General features: G+C 37.0%; 1 protein-coding gene and 1 long non-coding RNA gene across 10 annotated transcripts in view; both read left to right on the plus strand.

Moving 5' to 3' along the window:
* The window catches only part of LOC131912904 (putative POTE ankyrin domain family member M), a 178,950-nt gene that overhangs the window by 132,652 nt on the left and 19,208 nt on the right, over positions 1 to 27,090 (plus strand). For all 9 annotated transcript variants that reach the window (XM_059265186.1, XM_059265187.1, XM_059265189.1 and 6 more), the window contains exons 17-22: positions 14,772 to 14,832; positions 16,453 to 16,481; positions 16,571 to 16,631; positions 18,256 to 18,350; positions 24,262 to 24,367; positions 24,906 to 24,982. In XM_059265186.1, coding sequence (XP_059121169.1) covers positions 14,772 to 14,832; positions 16,453 to 16,481; positions 16,571 to 16,631; positions 18,256 to 18,350; positions 24,262 to 24,367; positions 24,906 to 24,982 — 429 coding nt within the window. The remainder of the gene's footprint in view (positions 1 to 14,771; positions 14,833 to 16,452; positions 16,482 to 16,570; positions 16,632 to 18,255; positions 18,351 to 24,261; positions 24,368 to 24,905; positions 24,983 to 27,090) is intronic.
* Positions 3,181 to 5,487, plus strand: LOC131912926 (uncharacterized). The gene is made up of 2 exons (XR_009379752.1): positions 3,181 to 3,820; positions 5,400 to 5,487. It is a non-coding gene; the product is annotated as an uncharacterized LOC131912926 (long non-coding RNA).

Below are 27,090 nucleotides of genomic sequence, written 5' to 3' on the forward strand. Positions count from 1 at the left end.
TTCTTCAATACCCAGCTATACCACTCTCTGGGCATATACCCAAGGAATGCTCAATCATACCACAAGGACACAAGCTCAACTATGTTCATAGCATCATTATTCATAGTAGCCAGAAACTGGAAACAATCTAAATGCCCCTCAGATGAAGAATGGATAAAGAAAATGTGGTACATACACACAATGGAGTACTAGTCAGCAGTAAAAAACAATGATATTATGAAATTTTCAGGCAAATGGATGAAAACCCAGACTCAAGAGGAAAAATATGGTATGTACTCACTCATAAACGGATACTAGATGTAAAGCAAAGAATAACCAGACTACAACCCACAACTCCAGAGAAGCTGGCTAACAAGGAAGACCCTAAGAGGGACTCATAGATCAAACAGTGAAGGAGAAATAGATGAGATCAACATGAGCAAACTGAGGGTGAGGGGGAGTAATGGAGGGCAAGGAATGGGGGATGAGAACATAAGGCGATGGGAGGTTTGAGCTGGAGCAGGGACAGAGTGGAAAGAGATACCATGATAAATGAAGACATCATGGGAACAGGGAGAAACAGAGTGCTAGGGAAGTTCCCAGGAATCCACAAGGATGACCCCACCTTAGACTACTAGCAATAGTTGAGAGTGTGCCTGATCTGGCCTACTCTGGTAATCAGATTAGTGAATACCGTAACTGTCATCATAGAGCCTTCATCCAGTAACTGATGGAAGCAGATGCAGAGATCCATGGCCAAGCACCAGACCAAGCTCCAGTAGTTCAACTGATAAGAGAGAGAAGGGATTCTATGAGCAAGGGACATTGAGATCACGATGGGAAAATGTACAGAGAGAGCCAGCCAAACTAGTGGAAATTCATGAAGTGTGCACCAATAGCTGTCGAGCCCCCATGGGACTGGACTAAGCCCTCTGGATAGGTGAGACAGTTGTTTGCCTTGAACTGGTTAGCGGACCCCCAGGCAGTGGAATTGAGATCTGTGCCTGGTGTGTGAGTGTGTTTTTTGGAGCCCAGTTCCTGTGGTGCAACACCCTGAGCAGCCTTGGTGCATGAGGGAGGGGCTTGGGCCTGCCTCAACCAAATGTACCAGGCTCTGCTGAGTCCCCATGGGAGACCTTGCCTTGGAGGAGATGGGAATGGGGGGTGGGTTGGGGAGGAAGGCTGGGGGTGCAAGGAGGGAGGACAGGGGAATCTGTGGTTATTATGTAACATGAATATAAAATTTCTTAATAATAAAAATATCAAAAAAAACCTCTTACTCAGGACACTAACTTTTAAAAACAATTTTTCAAGTCTGGTGTATATGGAAGTTTTCCTGTGTCCTACAGCCACTTGGTCCCTAATAAAAACACAGAGGTTTATATTAATTATAAACTGTTTGATATATGGCTCAGGCTTATTGCTAGCTAGCTATTATATCTTAAATTAACCCATTTCTATTAGTCTATGTGCCTCGTGGCTTTACCTGTATTTTATTACATCTTGCTCCCCCTGACAGCTTGCAGCATCTTCCCTGACTCCACCCTACTTCTTCTTCCTCTATCTCTCTTGGTTTTCTTGCCTGGTTCCATCCTGCCCTGCCATAGCCTGACACAGCATTATTTATTAACCCATGGGAGCAACATATATTCACAGCATACAGAAAGACCATCCCACAGCATTTTGGTACTTTATCTAGAAAAAAGTATTATTTAAAGTGATTAAAATGTAGAAATACAAAATCTTTCTCTCAAAATAAGTATAAGAGTAGCTTTGCATTATTCATTCTCATAAAATATTGGATCCAGTCATCATGGCACAATCTTTATCCTAAAATTCAGATGACAGAGGCAGGTTGAACTTTCCAAGAGTTCAAGAATGTTCCTACTGAGTTCTGTCTCAGGCTGCCAATGGGTATATAATGAGGTACAAAAAGAATGTTTGAAGGCTCTTCATATCCTAGTGTAAGTTTGCACTTCCTTCAGGAAGGAACAACAAGTGTTTCCCTTTCCTTGCATACTCCCCAGCTGAGCTGTCATTTGTTTTCTTGATCTTGACCATTTTGACTCAGGTAAAATGAAATCTCAGAGGGGCATTGATTTACATTTACATTGATGACTAAGGATGTTGAACATTTACTGAAGTGTTTCTCAGGCATTTGTGTATCTCTGCTTTGTTCTGTACCCCATTTTTAGAACATGTTATTTGTTTTCTTGATATTCAGTTTATTAGTTCTTTGTGGTTTAGATGCTAATCCCCTATCAGATGTATAATTGGCAATGGCTTATTCATTTTCCATGCCATAATTTTTTACATGATGTTGTTCTATTCTAAGGAGAAGCTTTTCATCTTCATGAAGTTACACTTGCTAGTTTTGGTCCTAATGCCTGTGTTATTGGTATCTGGTTCAGAAAGTCAGTCATTGACTGTGACAATGAATTCAAGCCTTTTCCAGACATTTTCTTCTATCTTAATCAGAGTTTATGGTCTTATGTTGAAGTCTTTGATCCATTCGTAGTTGAGATGTATGCAGGGTGATAGATATGGTTCTACTTAGTTCTTCTGCATGTGGCCATCCAGTTTGACCTGAACCATTTGTTGATGATTCTACAGGCACGTAGAATTATCCAAACATAACAGGCTATGGTGAAGGCCATTGGTCTCACTCCACCACCAAATAGGAAGACCCTATTGGTGAAAAAACCACATATTAAATAACCAAACATAGAGTAGATGGATTTGTGCCCAAATAGAATCATTACAACTTCTAACTGATGTTCATGGTGCTAGAAGATACACCTCCTGCTCACAGAGGAGAAAGGTAATCATCAATATCACCAACTACAACCCTGTGACCTACAATAGTGATGTGTCTGAAACATATGCTGGTCCCATAGTAGCATAAATGTTATGGGAATAACAAATGACTTTTTCATTGGACTTAAAGACTGATTAAGATGGAATACAAATGCCGGGCGGTGGTGGCGCACGCCTTTAATCCCAGCACTCGGGAGGCAGAGCCAGGCGGATCTCTGTGAGTTCGAGGCCAGCCTGGACTACCAAGTGAGTCCCAGGAAAGGCGCAAAGCTACACAGAGAAACCCTGTCTCGAAAAACAAAAAAAAAAAAAAAAAAGATGGAATACAAACTTGACACTGCCAAAGGGGCCAATAACCTGACAATGTAGGGTATGGACCTACGGACAAACCCAAAGCTACTCTTCTTCTGAATGAATACAGCAAGAAAATGAGTCCTAGAGACATGTCATTATACCTTTCCCAGTCCTCCTTATAGAAGTTTTCTCTTGCAGTAGTTGGAAATCAGCACAGAGATCAACAACTGGTCAAAATGCAGAGTGAGAGACTTTGGACCACCTAGTCATAAATTGGATGTCTTCATCAAACCTCCTCCATCAAGATTCAGTGTTTATGTAGAAAAGGAAGCAGAATGATTATAACAGCCAGTGCTTATGGATAAGGTCAAAGAAACTTTATCTTCCAGACACAACAGGACCAAGACCAATGCACATATGAACTCAGAGACTATGTCCATACACAGATGATTTGCACAGGTTCCAACAAGACAGGGTGCCAGCACTAAGAGGCGGAAGAAGACACAGGCTGCCATCTATAACCAGGACGCAGTTTGTAATTGATAGCTGTTGGCAAAAGGAAAAAAATCAGTGTTCTACTTGAAGCATCACTGGGTATATCAAAGGCACTCCAGAGCAGACACTATGACCAGGGGAAGTTGATCAACACAAAGGAAGCAGTGTTCAATTTTGTGTTTGTGGTATTGTTGGGGGCTGATTGTTCTCTTGTGGCATTTTTGTCTTATTGGTGGTAAGTTTGTATTTTCAATTTGGGGGTAGATTTAAGAGAGAAAGATTATAAATTTGGGGGGTAGGTGGATGGGGAATAATCTGGGAGTATTTTGGTTGGGAAAATATGTTCAAAATATATTGTACATGCAAATTTTTAAATCAAAAACGGAAGAAAAAACTCTTCATATAATTGAGGTATACTTGTTTCACCCCTAATTATAGCAAGTTCTAGAATAAGGTCTTTGATAACCAATGCTAAAGGCAAAAGTTCAATTTCATCTTATTTTTGCGCTCAAAATCTTTAAAAGTAACCTGAAATTCTTTGCATCATATGTAACACTTCAAATTTTAAAGGATGTCTACACAGTGGTTTCATTGCTCATTTAAATCTCCAGAATCACTCTGAGGTTAGGCTTCCTGTTTCTGGGTGTCCTAGATTACTTGTGCTTAGAGTTTTGTAGTTTTCCTTTTTGTTTTTTCATTTATTACATCAACTATGAAATTAATGAATGCAAGGCAAATTCGTTACCACTCAACCACACACCCAGTCCTTCAAGTCTTATTGTGATAAGCTATACATAAATTCTTCAAATGTGGATTTCAGCATACAGTCAATTAGGCTTTTTATTCCTTTCTTCATGTGTTTTATGAATGTTGGGACCAGACTGATATATATTTCAACAGTATTTGAAGATTTACAAATCCTCAACTGGCATAATGACATTGATGTTTCATCACAGAATCTTTCTGAATTAAAACCACCAGTTCATATGACTTAAATATGAAGTGATAACTGTTAGTGTTATGCCATTTAGAGAATAGTGAATCTATGTGAACTTTAAATTTTCTTACCTATCTCACAACTACATGACTAAAAATGCTGAATGTGTAATTACATAAAGACATCTCTACTATTTCAAGTATAAATAAGCACCAGGAACATTCCAGACATCAAATGAATGTTCTGATGCTTCCCTTCATGTTAATGCTTGTTATGCTCTAATGATACCCATTTTTTACTGTGAAAGAGTTTAAGATTTAATTGAATAATTACATGCATTATATAAACAAAGAAGAATCACTAATTGCCTTTTAATTTTATGAAAATATTTTCTCTATATCTAAGATTTTAACAAAACTATTTTTTATACATCCTTCTTTTCATAAACAAAACTGATTCTAAAATATTTCAATTCTTCTCCACCTGGCATAGTTTGTATTATCATACTAATCAAAGGGCCTTATTATAATATTAAATTGATTTTCTCAAGGAATTGATTTTTAAATCAAATACTTTGGTATGGCAAGCACATTAAGAGTTATTACTTAAATCTATTCTTTACCTGTTTAATTTTTGGTGAGGAATGTAAGTTTCATATTATGAGTTTAGTTCCTTATTGAATTCTGCAGATGATCTTTTTCTATTTCTGCTTCAAGGCTTGATTTTAGAATATGTGACTGTATGGGATAAAAAGACAGGTTGATCTCAAGAGCATGCAAAAGGTTATCTATGAAAATATTCTATCCTATTTTTAAGTTTCGTTGAATTCAAAATAGGAAATTCAACTATATTCTCATTATTATTTTCATTATTTTAGCAAGATATTCCTGAGAATAGTCTGAAAAGTGGTGCGGATGACTTACCAATAGCTTCCAAACAATATGAAAATGTAGAAGAACAAGAAGGTAATGCACATGCTTAACTTGGAAGATCACTTGGCAGAGAGGTTTGCTTAAAACATGGCAACAAATACCTTAGCCAAATAAAATAACCCACGTAATACATATTAAATCAAACAAAAGTAAAAATGTAATGGTAGACAAGAAAAACTTTCATCCAAAGTTTGAAATAAGAATGTCAGTAAAAGAGTTGCCTTTTATTTTATTTAGCTTTTGATAATTTCATGCTTGTGTACTATATTTACATCATTTTCAGGTTTCTGGCTGTTCCTACAACCTTTCCTGTGCTCAGGTCCTTAGTAACTCTATGTGTGACTTCTCTTCTATACTATTAGTAAAGACACACTATGTTTGTGTGTGTGTGTGTGCACGCGTGTGCATATGTGTGTGCATGCGTGTTTGTGTCTCTCTGTGTGTGTGTGTAAGTGTATGCATGCTTGTGTGTATTTGTTTAATGTGTTGCTTATATGTACACGTGTTTAGGACTGATCACTGGAATTGCACAACCTATTATCCTACTAGGATGAGCTCATCTCTGGAAAATCACCTGATTTGTCTTTGTTTATCAGCCACTGATTGCCTACAGATCTTCATCTAGGGGTTGTGCATTGTGAGATTCACTTCACCCACATTAGCATTTCATCGGGTGTTATCCTTATACGGGTGTCTTTTCAGATATCATACTTTTGAAATTTCATGGTAGCAATATCTATGTCATGCATAGAAGATGCTGTGTAGCTTCAAGAGTGCTGGTACTTTGATGTTACAATCTATCTACCTAATTCTTACTATTTTTCCTGATCCTTAGATTTAGGACTTTATAAGTGGAGTTGGGGCATATTATGGTCACTCCTTGGAGTTTGAATAATTGTATATACTGTAATACTTTTATGTACTGTGTAAAGTAAATTCTTTGAGGAGAAATGACAGCTACACTCTTCTGTGGGTATAACCGTGACTATAAAAACCATATTTAGAACACAGTAAGTATACTGTTATAAGAAAATGGGAGTAATTGATGACTCCTAGTGTTTATGATTTCTCCATCCATGGATAGTTGATTAGTTTCCCAGTACCAGGAATGAATTTCTCATTCAGTGGGTCTCCAGACCAATAGGACAGCTGTTGCTTACCCCAAAAATAAAAGTGCTGCTATCTGACCATGAGCGTTTTCTTGCCAGGCTTTTCAACATCTTGGTGGTGTACCATTTTCTGCTGGTGAGATTACTGATTGCTTATCTCCCTTGGCACTTTGCATAGCATGTTCTCATAGTATGAGAGCAGGTTTCTATGTCAGGTCCAGCTAAATTACTCCAAATTCTGTGTCTAAAGTGTGGAGTCTTGAGCAATGGGGCCTTACAACTAAAGCTATTTTGCCAGTTTCAATTAAAAAAAAAACAATTATTTCATAATCCTTATCCAACTTCCTTAATTTGTACATTTTTGAATGTGCTTGTGGGTGTGAGCACATGATAAATGTTCTGAAAAATCGATGACGTCTGAAAATGTAGATTTTAGAGAGCTTGGTCATTTATGAGAGGTGTGTTAACTACTAGATGAATTAGTCAAGTATTTGGATGTCTTGAAGCTGGCAACAGGTAGTTTCTATACAAGTGATATACAGGTATTTCTACAACTTGGGCATTTATCTAAGCATGTAAATATTCATCTATAAAGTACATTTAATTGAAATATTTGATAAGAGTAACTTTTTTCTAAATTCTAATTGTGAATGTATTCCAATCTATTGTCATAGAAAATTGTGTATCTAATTGTTATATTTATTTTTTAAATAAAATATGTGGATATGTCAGAAGAACTAGAATTAGAAACAATACCGGATTTAGAACTGGAAAATGCAAATGTTTGTCATAAGAATGAAGACTATCAAAAATTGGTATGTAACTGTTTAAATTTAAATTTCTCACTTAATACTGTTTGGTTTGATGATCTTGCCATAGGGCAAAAGAAACTACACTTCAGGCTACTATATTCAGTCCATCAATGATGATTTAACATTGAAATGAACGTCTTTTACCTATTATAAAACACAGGGTATTCTTAGAATCCAGTCACACAGCTAATCATTGTCTTTTATAAGTAATTTAGTAAATAATTATATGATTATTACTTGTGCTTTAAGTTAAGCTCTTTGAATGGCTGGAGAATCTTATGGCTCTCTATTTAAAATAGTGGATGCTAAAAAATTATGGACTTCAGAGTTGGATTAATTTCATAAAGTTGATTCTTCCTGCAGAAACTAAATTTGTTATGTGATGATTATACTCAGTTATGTCAAGGAGAAATTTTTTCCTTACGATCATTGGGTTATTTCAAGGTCCTCATTTGAGAAGATATATGGACATATAATCAACTAATCTGCCAATAGAAGGACTTTTTGATTCCATAAAAGAACTTAATTGTGAAGGAAAAACTCAACTATTTTGCTCAATTCAATGAAAAAAATTAGTTATTTCCACATTATTGTCCAATGTGCTTAATGAATATATATATATATATATATATATATATATATATATATATATATATATATATATGGAATTGAGTTAATGTAGAGAATTCAAATAGATTCAAGACACTATAGTTTGCCTTTTACACAATCTGTTCAGAGACAAAATACAATGTAAGGTACTTACTGAAGTATGAGTATGTTGTGAAGACATTTTTAATGTTTTAAACCTACATAAATCTTTATAGTCAGTATCTACTCTATGTTGAGAAATCAAGAACTGAGAATTTCAGAGGGAAGCCTATGCTATAGTAATAGAAGACAAAACAAGTAAAAAGCAATTGTTTTAGTTCAGATAGGTGTGTTTTGTCATAAAGAAAACATATGGTACAGAGAGACAGTTAGGTAAGATTGTTGTCAATACAGGGTAGGAGTGAGAATGGTATTTTGTCGTCAGAGATCAAAGTATGAAGCCTAACATGTTTTAGAAGATGAGGGAGTGTCCACTCAGAACTGTCAAATAGGATGGCATTACTGTACATATAGAATAGTGGACAACTTATTCTCATAACTTTTAAAATTCTTGAGGGATGAGAAAGCAAGATTTGTTTATGCTATTAAACATGCAAAAAATGTGAAATGGTGTTTAGGGAAGATTTCTGTTCACTGAGAAACATTTCCATATTAAAACTGCATAATGGTCTAATGTTATTGTCTAAAGGTAACATAGGAAATAAAAACTTGTCTGCTTATTATTTTGATCCAGATTTGCCTTCTATAAGAAATTAACAAAATATGTCAGTTTTGTTTGTTCACTTTTACCAAAATTAATCACATTCTGCCTTGATCCCTACACAATCAGCATGATACAATATGAATGCTTTTAACATAATACATATCTCCTATCAAGCCTAACCGCACAAATAATGTCATTGTATAACACCTCATGATTAATGTTAATCGTGTCCTAGAGGAGTGGCCCTACTAAAGATGTGAACATTTGTGTCATTAACATCCTCCAACTTTACTAAGAAGAGCAAATTAGTTTTATACATTATAATATAAAATAATTACTTTTATTGATACATGCACATCAGGCATTACTCTGTCTATGGATGTTTTCCCTCTATTCTATATTTCTTGTATGTAATTGGGAAATGAAAGACTTAAACTTGACTGTGTATATAAGATTCTCCATTCAAATGGTCTTTGATACATACTGCATATATTCTCATGAACAATTTTCTTAAAGTCTAGTATCATGGTATGTTCAGAAATAGAAAATAAGACCTTTTGGAATTACATTACTAATATCATGTGACAGAGTGTGTTTTACCCTAATCCACTGCAGAAAGCTGCCCAGTCATCCAACGTAGGAAATGGTCCAGAAGAAAATGAAATAATTCAAGGTAAGAGTCATCATGAAGAGACTTTATGTAAGACAAATGCCGGTATGTTGTGCTACCAAAAGAAATCACTGAATAAATTTACACTTAAGTAAAAGACAACAAAAGTGGTAATAAGCCCCATATGTCAATAAGCATGAGCGATGTGTAAAATTGAGATAGTCCCAGAAGGATCTCTGAGTTCTCTTCTACCTGAGATACCTAAGGTGCCCCTTTGTCTATTGACTCAACTAGGTATAACTGAAGGTTTCATGTTTAGCAAAAGATGTCTAATTGGGGCTTTATCTCCTCTTTTATTTGGAGACTCCATTTGGATTTATTTTATATGCATATGTATTTAGAAATCTTCTACAGTAGTATGTTTCCATATGGTTTTTCATGTGGACTTTAGTAAATTGTCCATCCCCATATTCCTACCCTAACCTCTCACTTGCATCGCCCTTCCCCCCACTGTCTCTCTACAATTATATATTCTATTTCCCTTTACTTGAATGATCCTTGCAAGCAGTCCCTTACTTGATGCAGAGTCTCTGTGGTTATATGGATTTTAGCACACATGTTGAAGACTTAAATGCTAACACTCACATATAAGGGAAATTATACAGTATTTGACTTTTGGATCTGGGTCTCCTCATTCGTGATGATTTTTTTCTAGCTTCATACATTTATATGTAAATTTCCTAATTTCCTTTTTTTGATAGAAGCAAAACACCCCATTGTGTAAGTTCACCAGTTTCATTATATATTTGCCAGTTAAAGGACATCTAAACTGTTTCCTAAATCTGGCTATTGTAAATAGTCAATAATGAGCATGTATGAGCAGGTATTTATTGTAGTAGGATACAGAGTCCTTTGGGTATATGCCAGATAGATGTATAGGTGGGTTTAGAGAAGGATTAGTAGCCAGCTTCCTGAAAAAATGCCAGAGTCATTTCCTTAATGGCTGTAAAAGTTTACATTCTCATCAGTAATGAGCAAGTGTTCCATTTTCGTCATATCCTCACAAGCATGAGTTGTCATTTGCTTAATTGAACTTCGCCCTTCGGACAGGAGTAAAATGAAATCTCAAAGTACTTTTGGTTTGCATTCTTCTGATAAAGAAAGATGATGAGCGTTTCTTGAAAGTTTGTCAGCAGTTTGTGTTTTATCTTTTAAAAATTGTCTTTGTATTCCTGAACACCATTGTCACTGGGTTAGTTGTTTCCTGGGAGTCCAATTTTTCTTCTTTCTGTATTTTAGATACTAACTGTACGTTAGAGGTTTAAATGATTAAGTTCTTTTCCTATTATGTAGCCTGATGATGGTGTCCTTTGCCATAAAGAACCTTTCAGTTTCCTGTGGTCCCATTTACTAAATTTGGGTCTTAGTGCTGTGTTACAGGTGTTCTGTTCAGAAGTCTTTCCTGTACCAGTGAGTTCAAGCCTGTTAAAACCTTTTTCTTCTGTCATATTCAAGGTATCTAGTCTTATTTTGAGATTCATGATCCATTTGGAGTTGAGTTTTGTTCAGGGTAATATTCTTCTTCATGTATCCATGAAGTTTGGTAATCTCCATGTATGGAGGCTATTTTTTTATTCAGGGTGTACTTCTAGTTTCTTTATGAAAAATCATGTATTCATAGGTGTTTGGACATTAATTTGATTTCATTGATCAACATGTCTATTTTGATGATAGAACCATGATGTTTTTATTACTCTAGTTCTGTAACAAAACATGCAATCTGGGATAGTGATTTCTCCAGGGTATTTTAGTATTGAGAATCTTCTTAAATCTATCCAAGATGTTTTTGTATTTCCATATGAACCTGAAAGGCTTTTTGATGCTGTTGTGGTTGTTTTTTAAATTTCTCTGAATTTTGATGGGAATTAAATTGAATCTATAGATTTCTTTTGATATATTTCAGTATATTTCTTGTCAGCTGCTTTCCTAACCAGTAAAATAATAGATGTTTATTTTGAAAGAAGGGACTAGAACTCATTGCCCTCTGAAGCCTTCATAAAGGTAGGTTTGGAATTCTCATTGTGCATAAGATTGACTATACTTTCTTTTTCTTTCAGTTTGGGCTGAAAAATGTCCGCATCCAGAGGTAAATGCCTTTTAATATTTATATTGAATAATTATATATTGTTGAAATCCAAAATATTGATTAAATGTCTCTTTTCAAAATAGCTGAGGGATTTTTGTCATCTAGTCTCCAGATCCAAGCCTGAAACACAGCAATCTCAAACAGGTAAATTTTGTAAGTCACTTTCTCCTGATCAGTTTATTCTAATACATTTCAAATACACACAGTCTTCCTGATGCCAATTATATCTTGACTATAATGTTGGAAGGTTTTGTCACAAGCAATGCCAACTCACTAGTGGCATACATGCTTCAAAATTATTACATTGACAACATAAAACATTTAGAAATATCAGCTCAGCTTCAATGTTTAATATTCATGTTGGACTGCCTTATCATTTCCAGTGTGCAATCTCTGTTTATTAGTGACTTGTAGAAGTCAATCATGAGACTAATGAGACTGCCCCAGTGTGTGACCATAATTTCCTGATGGATCTCAGAATACACACCCACACACATAGCTATCTGTAAGGACAAGGCAGAAACTTGTTTGAGCTCAGAGATTCTGATCTGGACTGGACAAACAGCAATGTACAATATCTTCAGAAAAGAAAATCAGTTTTTGTGTTGCTCTAGAACTCATAGTACACTGCTTCACTTCACTCATAGTGCATTGTAATTTAATTACAAGGAATAGGAAATGCATTTAGAATTCTTATCTACAATCTATTTCAATAACACAGCATACACTATCATATAGTAGAGCAGTCATTGACAGTCCCAAAGCTTACATAGATATCTTGCCATAGGAAACTTTCAGCTTCATGTGGTCCCATTTATTAAGTGTGGGTCTTAGTGCCTGTGCTACAGGTGTCCTATTCAAAAAGTCTTTTCCTGTACCAGTGAGTTCAAGCCTATTACACACTTTCTCTTCTGTTATATTCAGTGTCTCTAGTCTTATTTAGAGATCCTTGATTCATTTGGAATTAAGTTTTTATTTAGGGTAGTAAATACAGATCTCTGTGCAGTTTTCTCCATGCAGCAATCAAGATTATTTCACTATCATGAGTGGAAGATGTTTTTTTACCCAGTGCATTTTTCTGGTTTCTATATGAAAAATTATGTGTCCATTGGAGTGTGGACCTCCATTTGGTGTTCAGTTTGATTTCATTGATCAACATGTCTATTGTGATGCTACAACCATGCTGTTTTTATTAGTCTACCTCTGTAACAAAACATGAACTCTAAGATAGTGGTTTCTCCATTCTCTTTTCATATTAAGTATCCTTTTATCTCTATTCAGTGTTGTCTTTCATTATTTTGTTCTTTTTTATCTAAAATTTTATTTTACATACCAACCACAGACGCCCCTCTCATCCCTCTTCCAACTCCCCTCCAGTATACCCCCAGCCCCTCCTCCAAAAGTGTTAGGTCTCCCATGGGGAGTCAGCAAGTCCTGGTACATTCAGTTGAGGCAGGATCAAGCACCTCCACACTGCAGCAAGGCTGAGCAAGGCATTCCACTATAGGTAATGGGCTCCAGATTGCCAGCACATGCACCAGGTATAGATCCTGATCCCATTACCGGGGGGCCTCCAAACAGACCAAGCTACACAACTGTCTCCCATATGCAGAGGGCCTAGTCCCGTCCCATGCTGGTTCCACAGCTGTTGGTCTAAAGTTCCTGAGTTCCTACAAACATGGTTTAGTTGTCTCTGTAGATTTCCCTACATAATCTTGACACCGCCCCCCTTGCTCATATAATCCCCTTCCCTCTCTTCTACTGGACTCCCAGAGCTCAGCCTGGTGCTTGGTTGTGGATCTCTGCATCTGCTTCCATCAATTACTGGATGAAGGCTCTAGGATGACAGTTAGGGAATTCACCAATCTGAATACCAGGGTAGGCCAGTTCAGGCACCCTATCCACTATTGCCAGTCTTCTAATCGGGTCATCCTTGTGGATTCCTGGAAATTTCCTTAGCACCAGGTTTCTCCCTTACCCCATAATGTCTCCCTCTATCAAGATATCTCTTTCATTGCTCTCCCAATCTGTCCCTCCCCCAGCTCAGCCATGCCATCATGCCCTCCATCCCATCCCCTTTATTGCCTCCCATCCCCACTTTACTCCTGGAGATCGCCTCTGTTTCTCCTTCCCATGGCAATCCATGTGTCCCTCTTAGGCTCTTTGTTTCCTAGCTTCTTTGGAGCTGTAGGTTGTAGTCTGATTATTTTTTTCTTTACATCTGATATCTACTGATGAGTGATTACATATCATGTTTGTCTTTCTGAGCCTGGGTTACCTCACCACAGGAGTCTTGCCTGCTGGCCTACAACTGGGGCTGCAATGGGTGGGGGTAAGGGGGCTTGGGTTGTGCCTCTGAAGCAGGGTGACCGTCTGGGAGTACAGTAAGTCACCTCTTGGTCCAGTGGGAGCCAGCCAAATCTGTGTCTCAGGGAACAGCTATGGTCTTGGGGGAGGGGTGGATTTGGGAGAGCAAGTGGGACTTGTAGATAACAGAGTCTTATGTGGAGTGGAGGTAGTTAGTTCTGCCTGCAGGAGACTTTCCAACTGGCCTGAAATTGGGGCTGCAATGGGTGGGGGAATGGAGGCATGGGTTGTGCCCCTGGGCCTAAGGCCTAGAGGCTGGGTGACCGGCTGGAAGAACAGTGACTCACCTCTTGGTTCAATTGGAGCTAGCAGAGTCTGTGTCTCAGGGAGCAGCTGCAGTCTTGGTGTGGTGGGTAGGCTTAGAGGGACAGAGTAGGACTTGTGAATAAAGGATCAGATGGGGTGGTTGGAATCAGACCTGCCTGCAGGAGTGTTGCCTGCTGGCCTGTAACTGCACCTAGGAGAACAGGGACTCACCTCTTGGTCCAATCTGAGCTGGTGGAGTCTCTCCATTCTTTTGTTTGGTTTTTTATTTTTTTATTTTTATTTTTTTGGATTTCCATATGAACCTGAAAGGTGTTTAGATGCTGTTGTGGTTGGTTTTTCTTTTTTTCAATTTTTCTGACAAATTATATTAGAATTTTGATGGCTCTTGCACTGAATCTTTAAGTTGCTTTGCTAAGTTTCCGTATATTTGTGTCACTTTTTGTCCTAAGCAGTAAAATAATAGGAGTTTATTATGAAAGAAGGGAATGAAATCTCACTGCCATCTGAAGCCTACATAAAGGTAGTTTTGGTGATCTCACTGTGAATGAGACTCACTCTACATTTTTCTCTTTCAGTTTGGGCTGAAAAATGTCCACACACAGAGGTAAATGCTTTTTAATATTAATATTGAATAATTACATCTTGATTGAAGTCCAAAATACTGATTAAATATCTCATTTCAAAATCCATTCAGCAGAGGGATTATTCTCATCGAATTTCCAAACCCAAGTCTGAAACACAGCAATCTCAAGCAGGTAAATTTTGTAAGTCACATTCTCCTGAGCAAGGTTTTTTTTGTTTTTTTTTTTTGGTTTTTTTGAGACAGGGTTTCTCTGTGTAGCTTTGTGCCTTTCCTGGGACTCACTTGGTAGCCCAGGCTGGCCTCAAACTCACAGAGATCCGCCTGGCTCTGCCTCCCGAGTGCTGGGATTAAAGGCGTGTGCCACCACCGCCCAGCTGATCAAGGTATTTTAATAAATTTCAAAAGCACACAGTCTTCCCGATGCCAATTATATCTTGATGATGGTGAAGATAGAATTTGACATACGCAATGTCATCTGATAGTGGCATACATGCTGGAAAATATATTACATTGGAAATATAAAATATTTGCAAAATAAGCTCAGCTTTAATGTTTAATACTCATGATCTAAGGCTTTATCCTTTCCAGTGTGCAAACTCTCTGCTTATTAGTTACTTATAGAAGTCAATCTTGAGACTAATAAGATTTCTCCAGTGTCTGACTATGATTTCTTGATACCTGGGTCTCAGAATGAACACCTGTTGTACTCAAAGTTACCAGAAAGGGCAAAGCAAAGACATGTGTGAACTCAGAGATTCTGTTCTGCACTGGACAGCCAGCAGTATACCACATCTTCAGGAAAGAAAATCAAGTTTTGTTTTGTTCTAGAACTTATAATGTATATCTTACCTTCATCTGTACTGCACTGTAGTTTAGTAACAAGAAATACGAAATGTACTTAGAATTCATATCTATAATTCACTTCAATAACACTATCATATGGTGGAGTGATTATTTAAAATCCCATAACTGGTATACATACCTCGCCTTAAAGATGCTTTTAGCTTCATGTGGTCCCATTTATTAAATGTAGGTCTTAGTGCCTGTGCCACAGCTGTCCTATTCAGAAAGTTGTTTTTTTTTTTCCTGTACCAGTCAGTTCAAGCCTATTACACACTTTGTCTTCTGTCTTATTCAGGGTCTCTGGTCTCATTTTGAGATCCTTGATCCACTTGGAGTTGAGTTTTATTCATGGTTAGAAATATAGTTCTCTGTGAATTCTTCTTGCAGCCATAAAGTTTGGTGAGCACCATGTATTGAAGCTGTTTTTTTCCAGCGTGTCTTTCTAGTTTCTTTATCAAAAATAGTGTCCGTAGGTGTGTGGACTTATGTTTGGTGTTCAGTTTGATTTCATTGATCAACATGTATACTGTGATGCTAAAACCATGATGTTTTTATTACTCTAGACCTGTAAAAATCATGAAATCTGGGGTGGTGGTTTCTCCACTCTTTTTGTATTGGGGTTTGTTTTACCTCTCTCCAGGGTTTTTTCTTTGTTCATTTATTTTTATTTCTATGTGGAGCTGAAAGGCTTTTTCATGCTGGTGTGGTTATTTTTTTTCAATTTCTCTGACTAATTATGTTGTAGTTTTGATGAGGATTACATTGAATCTATAGATTGCTTTTAGAATGTCTCAGTCATTTCTGTCAGCTGTTGTCCTAACCAGTAAACTAATAGGTGTTTATTTAGGAAGAAGGGAATAAGAACTCACTGCCATCCAAAGCCTATATAGAGTTACTTTTGTAGTTCCCATTGTGTAGGAGATTAATAAATTTATCCTTTTTCTTTCAGTGTGGGCTGAAAAATGTCCTCACCCAGAGGTAAATGACTTTTAATATTTATATTAAATGATTAATATTTATTGAATTCCAAAATATTAATTAAGTATCTCATTTGAAAATCCATTCAGCTGAGGGATTATTCACATCCAATCTCCAAACCTGAGTCTCTACCACACCAATCTCAACCAGGTAAATTTCGTATGTCACATTCTTCTGATCAGTTTATTTTATTAATTTTCAAATGCACACAGACTTCCTGATGCCCATTATATCTTGATGATGGTGATGATAGTGTTTGACATAAGCAATGCCATCTCACTGGTGGCAGACATGCTTCAAAAACATTCACAAGGACAATATGAATTATTAGTAAATGTAAGCATAGCTTCAATGTTTAATACTCAGGTTCACTCACCTTAACCTTTCCAGTGTGCAAATTCCCTGTTTATTAGTGACTTCTATAAGTCAATCATGAGACATATGTGACTTCCTCAAAGATTGAACATCATTTCTGGACACCTAGGTCTCAAAACGCACACCTATAGTAAAGCTCCCTGAAAGGTCAGGGCAGAGACATGTTGAGCTCAGAGATTCTGTTCTGGGCTGGACAAACATCAATATACCACATCTTCAGAAAAGAAAATCAATTTTTGTGTTGTTTATAACTCATAGTGCACTGCCTTCCTCCATCTGCAAAGCATTGTAATTGATTTACAAGGAATAGGAATGGCATTTTAAAACCATATCTATAATCTATTTCAATAAATTAGGGTACACTCGCATATGGCAGTTCAGTCATTGAAAATCTCATTACTTATATGCACATCTTGTTTGCTTTTACACCTTTTCATTTCTATGTACTCTATTGTCTGAAACTCATCTCTCTGTGTTTATATCAGTAAAGAAACCATGTCTGCAATGGCTTATTTACTTTCAAAACTTAAAAGTCAAAACCTATCAGAATCACACAAAGTAATTAAAAGAAAACAGGAAACGAAAGCAAATGAGATCTTCGGATCTTAGAACAACCTTTAATATAGTTCCTACATGTCAAGGAGAAAAACGGATACAACTGTAACAAAGTGGGTTCAAGTTGAAGTCGAAAAGAAGAGTTTAAGCATTATCTTAAGCTAGGGTAGCTACAGCAATACCCATTTTTCTTGGGAAAAAAAGGGTGTACAGTACAGAATGACTACATGTGATAAAGTGAGTCATAAAAGAGCAATTTGTCAGGCGGTGGTGCCTTTAATCCCAGCACTTGGGAGGCAGAGGCAGGCAGATCTCTGTGAGTTCGACACCAGCCTGGTCTACAGAGTGAGTTCCAGGAAAGGCTCCAAAGCTACACAAAGAATCCCTGTCTCGAAAAACCAAAAAAAAAAAAAAAAAGTAGCAGTTTCAGTGCAGAGCAAAAGCCTGTTATCCTGTTCACAGAAAAATGTGTGGTAAACCAAGTACCATTTGGGGGAAGTGAACAGTGAGTTACTTAAGTTACTCTTGCAAGGCAAGGATAGTTTACAGGATGAAAGTGTTATTTTCCACAGTTCCTTCATATGTGGATGTAAGCACATAGGTCATTTATGAGTTTCCTAACAAATCCTATGAAGCATGTATGACTCAAAACTGACCAATATGTAGTACCTGTCCAAGTGTTGATTTGTCTTCAATTACAAGTTTTCTTGAGGATGTAAATATACACCTATAGCATGTGGTTAATTGAAATAACATATAAAAAATAAAACCCTAACTTTACATTACTTCTATTTTTATAGAGTATTATTTTGCCTAATTGTTGTTCATATTTTTTATGTAAAAGATATAATATTTTCAGAAGAACTAGAAGAAGAAATAACAGAATTTAAAGTGGAAAATGAGAGAAGTTTTGATAAGAGTGCAGAAAATCAAGAATTTGTACGTAAAATTTAAATTTAAATTTCTCATTTTCTATTGTTTGCTTCAATGACTTTACCATAGACCCACATGCTACATTTTAAACCACGTTATTCAGTCAAAAGATTAATAATTGAGTAATAAAATGAAAGCATTTAATCTATTCTTAATTACAAAGTATTCTTAGAATCCCATGACATTGCTAAATATTTCCTTTGATGTATAGTAAGTAAATTTCTGATCATTGTAATTGCTCTATTTTTAATGTATTTACACACCTGGGTAAAGACAAGACTCAATGTGAATATCACGGATCAGTTTTTGAAGTAACAATGCATTCTTTATATTCTACATACCCTCTCTCATGTGTACAATGTGGAAAGACTTTTAGCCATTCTTCCATGCTGCCTTGTCAATCACTTTGTGGTGTCCTTTGCTGCACAGAAGATTTTTAGTTTCATGGGGTCCCATTTATTACTTTGGTAATTACTTGTTTATAGTGTCTGTACCAGTGACCTGCTCAGAAAGTATTTAGCTGTACCAAAGAATTAGTCATTAATCTGTACCATTTGGGCCTTGTGTTGAGATACGTGGACCATGGGAAGCTGAGTTTTATGCAGGGTGAGAGATAAGGCTCTAACTTCATTCATCCACCTATAGTCCAATCTGTCCAATGTGACTGGCACCATTTGTTTTCTACAATGTGAATCTTTGGCCTCTTTTACAAAAATTAAGAGACTGCAGGACTGTGGGCTTATATGTGGGTCATTAGTTTTCTACCACCAATCAATGTTTGTTTGGGGGCCACTGCCATACTCTATTTATTATTTCAATTGGTTATAGTAACTTGAAATCTGGAATGGTGATGCTTCCATAAGTTTTTGTTTTCATTCTTTTTAGTTTTCTTTGTTTTTGTTTCATGGTTCAAAATTGTTTCAGCTATTCTTGGTCTTTTGTGTTTCCGTTTGGGATTTAAAATTTCTTTTTCATTTTCTATGAACATTGAACTGGAAATTTTATGTGGATCATGTGGTGTCCACAGATCGCTTTTATTAGGATGACCAGTTTCACAATATTAACCCTACAATAATGATCACAGAAGGTCTTTGCAAGTTATCGTAACATCTTCAATTTCTTATTTTCACTTTCTTACTGCTTTCATTGTAAAAGTTTCACTTTTTGGTGACATTTATCCTAATTCATTACACTTTGAGGTTATTTGGAATAGCATGGTTTTCTTGATTTTATTCTCAGTACGTGCAGTATTTTTAGGTAGGCTACTGATTTGGAGGCTCAGATTAAAACCTGTTACTTTGCTAAATGTATTTATCAGCCATTGGAGTTTTCTGGGCAAAATATATTTTTTATAGAATCATATTATTACAAATGAAAATATTTTCACCTCTTGGTTCCTTTCTTGTATCTTCTCTTGTCTTACTCTTCTAGTTAAGACTTCTAGTACTATATTGAACAGAAGGAGGAAGCGTGGTCATCCTTGTCAGGTTCCTGATTTTAGAAGGAAGGATTTGAGTGTTAACAAAATGTTAGTTGTGTGTTTGCTTTTTATTGGCTTTATTATGCAGAAATATGTCCCTTTTATTCTTAGACTCTCTGAGATTTTTATCATAAAGAGATGATCAATATTGTCAAAGACCCTTTCTGTATCTAATGACATAATCATGTGCTATTTGTCCTTGAGTCTGTTTCTGTAATGGATGTTGTGAAAGTGCTATCCTCTAACTTAAATTCATTAGATAAGTTCTTCCTATTTTATGGGTTTGTGCCCTCAGTTCAGTTATTTCCTGCAGTCTACTCCTCTTGGTGTGCTTGTTGCAGAGCTTTCAGGTGTTCTCTTAAGTCTCTAAAATGAGATCTCTCAAAATTCATTATGAAGGCAGTTGGTGCTATGAACTTTCCTTTTAACAACACTTGCAATGTGTTCCATACATGTGAATATGTTGTGCATTCACTTTTATTGAATTTGAGGAAGTCTTTAATTTCTTTCTTATCACTGCCTTGACCCAGTGGTAATTCACTAGAGAGTTGTTCTGTTTCCATGAATTTTTAGACTTTCCGTTGTTTCTGTTGTTGTTGAAATTCAACTTTCATCCATGCAGTTTGATAGGATGCAGGGAGTGTGTTTCAATTTATTTGTATCTGACAAAACTTGCTTTGTGACTGAATATGTTGTCAATTTGGAGAGTGTTCCATGAGGTGCTGAGAAATGTCTTCATTTGTGTTTGGATGAAATGGTCTCAGGAGCTCTGTTGGGTCCATGTGAGTTATAATGTCTATTAGCTCCAGTATTTGATTGGAATGGAATCAAAGACTCAGTAGTAAATCGATAAATGTATGGATATTGAATTTCAACCAAGAAGCCAAAATAATACAATGGAAAAAAGAAAGCATCTTCAACAAATGGTGCTGCTATAACTGAATGTTGACATGTAGAAGACTGCAAATAGATTCCTATGTATCATCCTGCACAAAACTCAAGTCCAGGTGGATCAAAGACCTCAACATAAATCTAGATACACTGAACCTGATAAAAGAGAAATTGGGACATAATCTTGAATCCATTGGCACATGAGACAACTTTTTGAATAGAATACCAGTAGAGCAGACACAAAGGTCAATAATTAACAAATGGAGCCTCAAGAAACTGAAAAACTTTTCTAAGGCAAAGGGCACCATCAATGGAAAAAAATGACAGCCTACAGAATGAGATAAGATCTTCACCAACCTCACTTCTAAAAGAGAAAATAGTTCCAAAATATATAAACAAACAGTCAGGAAATTACACATCAAAAAACCAAATAACACAATTAAAAACAGGATACAGATCTAATCAGAGAATTTTCCGTAGAAGAATCTCAAATGGCCAAGAAACAGTTACAATAGAGTCCATCTTACACCTATCAAGATGGCTAAGACCTAAAACCAAAGTGACAGCTCATGATGGAAAGGATGTGGAGCAATAGGAACACTTCTCTCTTGGTGGTGGAAGTGGAAACTTGTACAACCACTTTGGACATCACTATGGAGATTTCTCAAAAAATTGAGAATCCATCTACCTCCAGACACAGCTATAACAATCTTGGCTATATACCAAGGCACGCTTAATCGTACCACAAGGACTCTTACACAACTGTGATCAGAGTTACTTTTTTCATAACAGACCAGACCTCAATACAAGCTAGATGTCCAACAACACAAGAAAGGATGTAGAAAATGTGGTACACTTACATAATGGAGTATTACTCATCTGTTAAAAAACTGACATCATTAAACTGACATGCCATGTTGATATGCAATGCTTTGTTGATACTCATGGAAAATTTGCCCTTTCTTATACAAAAGGAAGGAGGAGTTGATGGGGGGGTGGGAACAGAAAGTGAATGGAGGTGAGGGACTGAAAGGCAGGTGAAGAGAGGGCAGAAATTGTGGTTAGGATGTAAAATCAAACAAACAAACAAATAAATAAATAAATAAAAGAATTGAAAACAAACAAAAACCAAAATCAAACCAAAAAAAGAAAAAGGAAAGAAATTTTCAGGCAAATGTGTGGAACTGGAAAAAAACATCCTGAGTGAGGTACCCAGAACCAGAATACAAACTTGATTGTGCCCTAGCTCAATTGTCATCAGACAGGCTTCACCCAACACCTGAAGGAAACAGATACAGAGACCTGCAGCCAAAATTTAGGCCTAGCCTGGGGGAAACCTGCTGAAGAATGGGATTAAGGATTAGAGGAGTCAGAGGGGTCAAGGACATCATATGAAAACCCACAGATTCAACTAACCTGGGCTCATAGGAGCTCATTGAGACTGAAGTGACATCCAGAGTGCCTTCACGGACTGACCTAGGCCCTCTGCATATATGTGGCAGTTGGGTAGATCTTCCTTCTTGTAGTACTCTTAAAAGTGAAAGCAGAAGTTTTCTCTAATTGTTTTGCTGGCTTTAGGGATCTATTCTTCATACTTGGGTCCCTTGCCCAGCTTTAAAGCAAGCATTTGTGTTTAGTCTTACTGGAACTTGTGATGCCATGTTTTGTTGAAATTCATGGGAAGCCTGCCTTTTTATGAATAGAAACTGAGTAGTGCATGGGGGACAGTGTAGGGAGAGACACAGGAAGTAGAGGTGGGGTGGAAAGCTGTGGTTGGGATGTGAAATAAACAAATAAATTTAAAATAAAACCAAAAAGTTGTAATTCACTTGTAGTGAATATTTACTATATGCTGTGATATTAAGCCCTGGATGTCACAGATCAGGAGAGCAACCAACAGAATTTACAAAAGCCTTTGAACAGAAATTCAAAAATACTCAATAAAATAACTTTCAAAGCTAAACTAGACACACCCCAAAAAGATGGTCTGCTCTGGGATGTTCTGTATGGCAAATGTGTTGCTCTGATTGGTTGGTAAATAAAACACTGATTGGCCAGTAGTCAGGCAGGAGGAAGTACAGGCGGGACAAGGAGGAGAATAAAGCTGGGATGTGGAAGGCTGAGTCAGAGACACTGCCAGCCGCCAAGATGACAAACAGCATGTGAAGATGCCAGTAAGCCACGATCCACGTGGCAAGGTATAGATTCATAGAAATGGATTAATTTAAGCTGGAAGAACAGTTAGCAAGAAGCCTGGTACGGCCATACACTTTGTAAGCAATATAAGTCTCTGTGTTTACTTGGTTGGGTCTGAGCGGCTGTGGGACTGGCAGGTGAGAGAGATTTGTCCTGAGTGTGGGCCAGGCAGGAAAACTGTAGGTACAATGATCCACCATGAACAACTTATTTTTATATCTCAGAGATGCAGAGATGGTTTGAAATACACAAGTCAACAGATTTAACAAAGCACAGAAACAGACTTAGACAAAAAGTCACCTAATCTTCTCAATACATGTAGATAAGGCCCTTGCCAAAATCCAATATACCATCACGATAATAAGCCAGAGAGTGTAAGAAAAGGAGCATATCTCAACACAATAACAATTATATAAGGAGAAACTCAGAGCCAACGTCTTCTTCAATAGAAGAAAACATGAGTGCCTTGAGGTCATAAGAGACAGGTTTGTCTCTCATCTTGAATCCTTTTCAATGTTGTGCTCAATCTATTAGCTGGAGCAATACATCAGGAGAACAAAATTAAAGGGAGACCAATAGGAGACTAGAAATCAATACTGTTTGTATTAGTTATGGTTTCTATTGCTGGGAAGAGATACCATGACCATGGCTACTCCTCTTAGGGAACCACTTCATTGGGATGGATTCCTGTTTCACAGGTTTTGTCCACCATCATCATGGTGGGACATGGCAGCATGCAGGCAGACATGGTCCTGGATAAGGAGCTGAGAGTTCTCATCCTGATCAGCAAGCACTAAAAGAGCCTGTGTCTACTCTGGGTGTAACTTGAGCACAGGAGACCTCAAATGGCCCCCACAGAGACAAACTTCCCCCAACAAGGTCACACCACCGCCAACAAGGCCAAACCTTCTGATAGTGACACTTCCTATAAGCTTATGGGGCCCATTTGCATTCAAAGTACCACACTGTCCAAAGAAATTTTCCTGATAATAGGGTAGGCAATTCTTTATTTTATAAATATCCTCCAAATTCATTTGGGAATATAAATAGCATTAACAGTTCTTACATAAAAGTAGTTGCTTTTGTTTTGTTAATATTGTGCATCAGGTCAAATCCTCTGAATGTGTTTCCTTTTTTCTTTGTACCTCTTACATAGTGAAGTGCCATGAAAAATGAAGGATAGATTTAAACTTTACTGTGCACAATAGATTTGCTATTAAAATGTCTTTGTCTTCAATATATACTACATAGAATTTCAAGAACACTTGTCACAAAATTAAGAATTCAAGTATGTTCTTAGAAATCAAATAAGACCTTTCTAACATATGTTACCAATACTCCTGTTGATAGAGTGTGTCTGACCCTAATGGACCACAGAAATCTTCCACAAAAGCTCCCGACTCATCCAATATGGACAATGATGCAGAAAAGAATGTAATAATGCATCAGGAGAGAAGTTAAGCATTACATTTTAAAATATACTTGTTCTATAGAGTGATTGTGTATAGAACAGAACACTATCTGTAATAGACAGACAACTACACATATAGGAAGCAAAAGGATTAGTAGATTGGTAATAACACACACACACACATTATCAAATCTGAGCAACAGATAAGATTTTGTTTGTCAAAGACAGAGTCCTTGCTCCCACCTCTCAGGTGTCCATATTTCATTTGCTTTATCTTCAGAAATATATGAGATCAATCTGAATATGTAAGTGAAGGAAACTCCCATACAGTGGGGGCTGCTTCCTAAACCTCTGTTCAGAGAAAAACCATACTCAAACACCTGTTTTTAAGAGAGATTCTTTATTAAATAGAGAAGATAAGTTAAATTTTTCCACTGCAGTTTATACTTAATTCAAACTTTTGCTTGGGAAAATGAAAGTAAGTATTTTCTCATCCCTAATGTGTCTTCATTATAGCAATGGACAGCTATTCCCCTAAATTTCATTGTACTTTGCTTAGTGAAATATGTGCACTTGTTAACAGCATCTGTCATGGAAGACCAAGAACATGCCTCAGAAGAGCAGAGGCAGCACAGTGCAAGAAAAACTAAGCGGCCATTTGTAAGTATATACTTCAGTTTACATTGCACATTTATGCTGTTTCCACAGTAGTGTTCCATAGGCCAAATAAGGTTAAAATAAGGTTAAATTTAGTATGTCTTCTAGAATTAATACATAGAATGTAAACTTTTTTTTAAGTGTTCTTACTATTTATTCTTTGAAGAGTACATTCACCACTGACTCCTTCCATCTTGTGCTGGTGGAACTCATCATTCTTCTTCTTCTTCTTCTTCTTCTTCTTCTTCTTCTTCTTCTTCTTCTTCTTCTTCTTCTTCTTTTTCTTCTTCTTGTTCTTCTTCCTCTTCTTCTTCTTTGCTTAATGTCTCTTAAAATTTACTTTTGTTTTCGTTTTTGTTTTCTGAGACAGTGTTTTTCTGTGTAGCTTGCACCTTTCCTGGAACTCACTCTGTAGACCAGGCTGGCCTCAAACTCACAGAGATCTGCCCATCTCTGCCTCCTGAGTGCTGGGATTAAAGGTGTGTGCCACCACTGCCGGGCTCTTAAAATTACTATTAATAGCCCACTGAGTCCAAGTAGGGCTGTCCATCTGTGAATGTGTGTGAAGACACTTTCTAGGACATGAGCTATCTGTCCTAAGCCACAGCCCACAGAAAAATTAATCTCCTCCTTTCACAACCAGTCATGGCCTATTGCTCCTCATCTAGTGCTGGGGCCTTGAGAGATGTTTCCTCATTCATGCTGGCATCTTGACTGGCTTGAGCTTGTGCAAGTCTAGTGTAAGACACAGCTGTTCTGAGTTGATCTGTGCATCTGTTATGCCATGTCCCAAAAAGAACATTTCAGTGTACTTCTCTCCAGATTCAAACTCTTATATTGTTTTCAGGCCATTCTTCCTCATTGTTTCTTGAGCTTTCAGTAGTGGAAGGTCAATGCAAATGACCCATCTGCAGATGAACCTTCACACTGGCTTATCCTTATCATGTTAACTAGTTAATATTAACATTAACCATTACCCTCTGAAAAAATCATATGACCAACAATGAGAGCAGAACAAACCTATGGGTATATAACATAAATAAAAATAGCACTAGTTGATTTTCCTGGACTAGCTTATGACTACTCCTAACATAAGCATTTGACAAGGTTACAGCATCAGACATTTAATCCATTGCTTGGAGCAGGCCTACCATCCATTCCTAACAAGGTTGGTTATACACTGGCTTATCCTTATCATGTTAACTAGTTAATATTAACATTAACCATTACCCTCTGAAAAAATCATATGACCAACAATGAGAGCAGAACAAACCTATGGGTATATAACATAAATAAAAATAGCACTAGTTGATTTTCCTGGACTAGCTTATGACTACTCCTAACATAAGCATTTGACAAGGTTACAGCATCAGACATTTAATCCATTGCTTGGAGCAGGTCTACCATCCATTCCTAACAAGGTTGGTTATTTACATAACTACCACACAACCATTGCGGACACTTGCTTGGCTGGTCACTGTTGTCATAGGAAAGGTCCAAGACCTGATAGACTCTTGATGTATTTCATGACCAGTTGCTGGAATTACAACTTTTATTATGATGAAAGGCAGAAATTCCTTGTCTGCTAGAGATTGAGTTCTAAATGCCCTGCAACCAGACTGTGTGGTATCTTCAACAAGAGAGTCCTACCATTTAGTTATGACAAACAACCAGAATGTGTAGTAATAGATTGTTATTTGGGATGACATGGGGGCCTACTTGACAGACAACTCAAAAGGAGGTATGCCGTCCCTTGTTTTGGAGTTTCAATGTAAATCTCATGTCTCATGAGATAGGTCAACACATTCCAGGTACCTCTGAACAAACTCTTTTTAGTATGTCTTTTAAACTATTTGACCAACTAGTCGCTTCCACAAGCCTTCATACAGTCTTAGTTTATGTTCAGTTACACCTTAGTCCCTGCTCTGACTTATGCTTCTACTTTCATTGCCACTTAAACCTTAGCCCAGAGTACTTATTGCTCCAGTGTTATTTCTTGTCACCTGTGTTCTACCTCCCCTTAAATTATATTTTACTTAATTTGCAACATCTCGGTTCCTATAAGGCTTTCTTCATAGACCTTCATTTTTATTTGGCACTCATCCTTCTGT

The sequence above is a fragment of the Peromyscus eremicus genome, chromosome 6 (assembly GCF_949786415.1).
Source record: "Peromyscus eremicus chromosome 6, PerEre_H2_v1, whole genome shotgun sequence".
NCBI lineage: Eukaryota > Metazoa > Chordata > Mammalia > Rodentia > Cricetidae > Peromyscus > Peromyscus eremicus.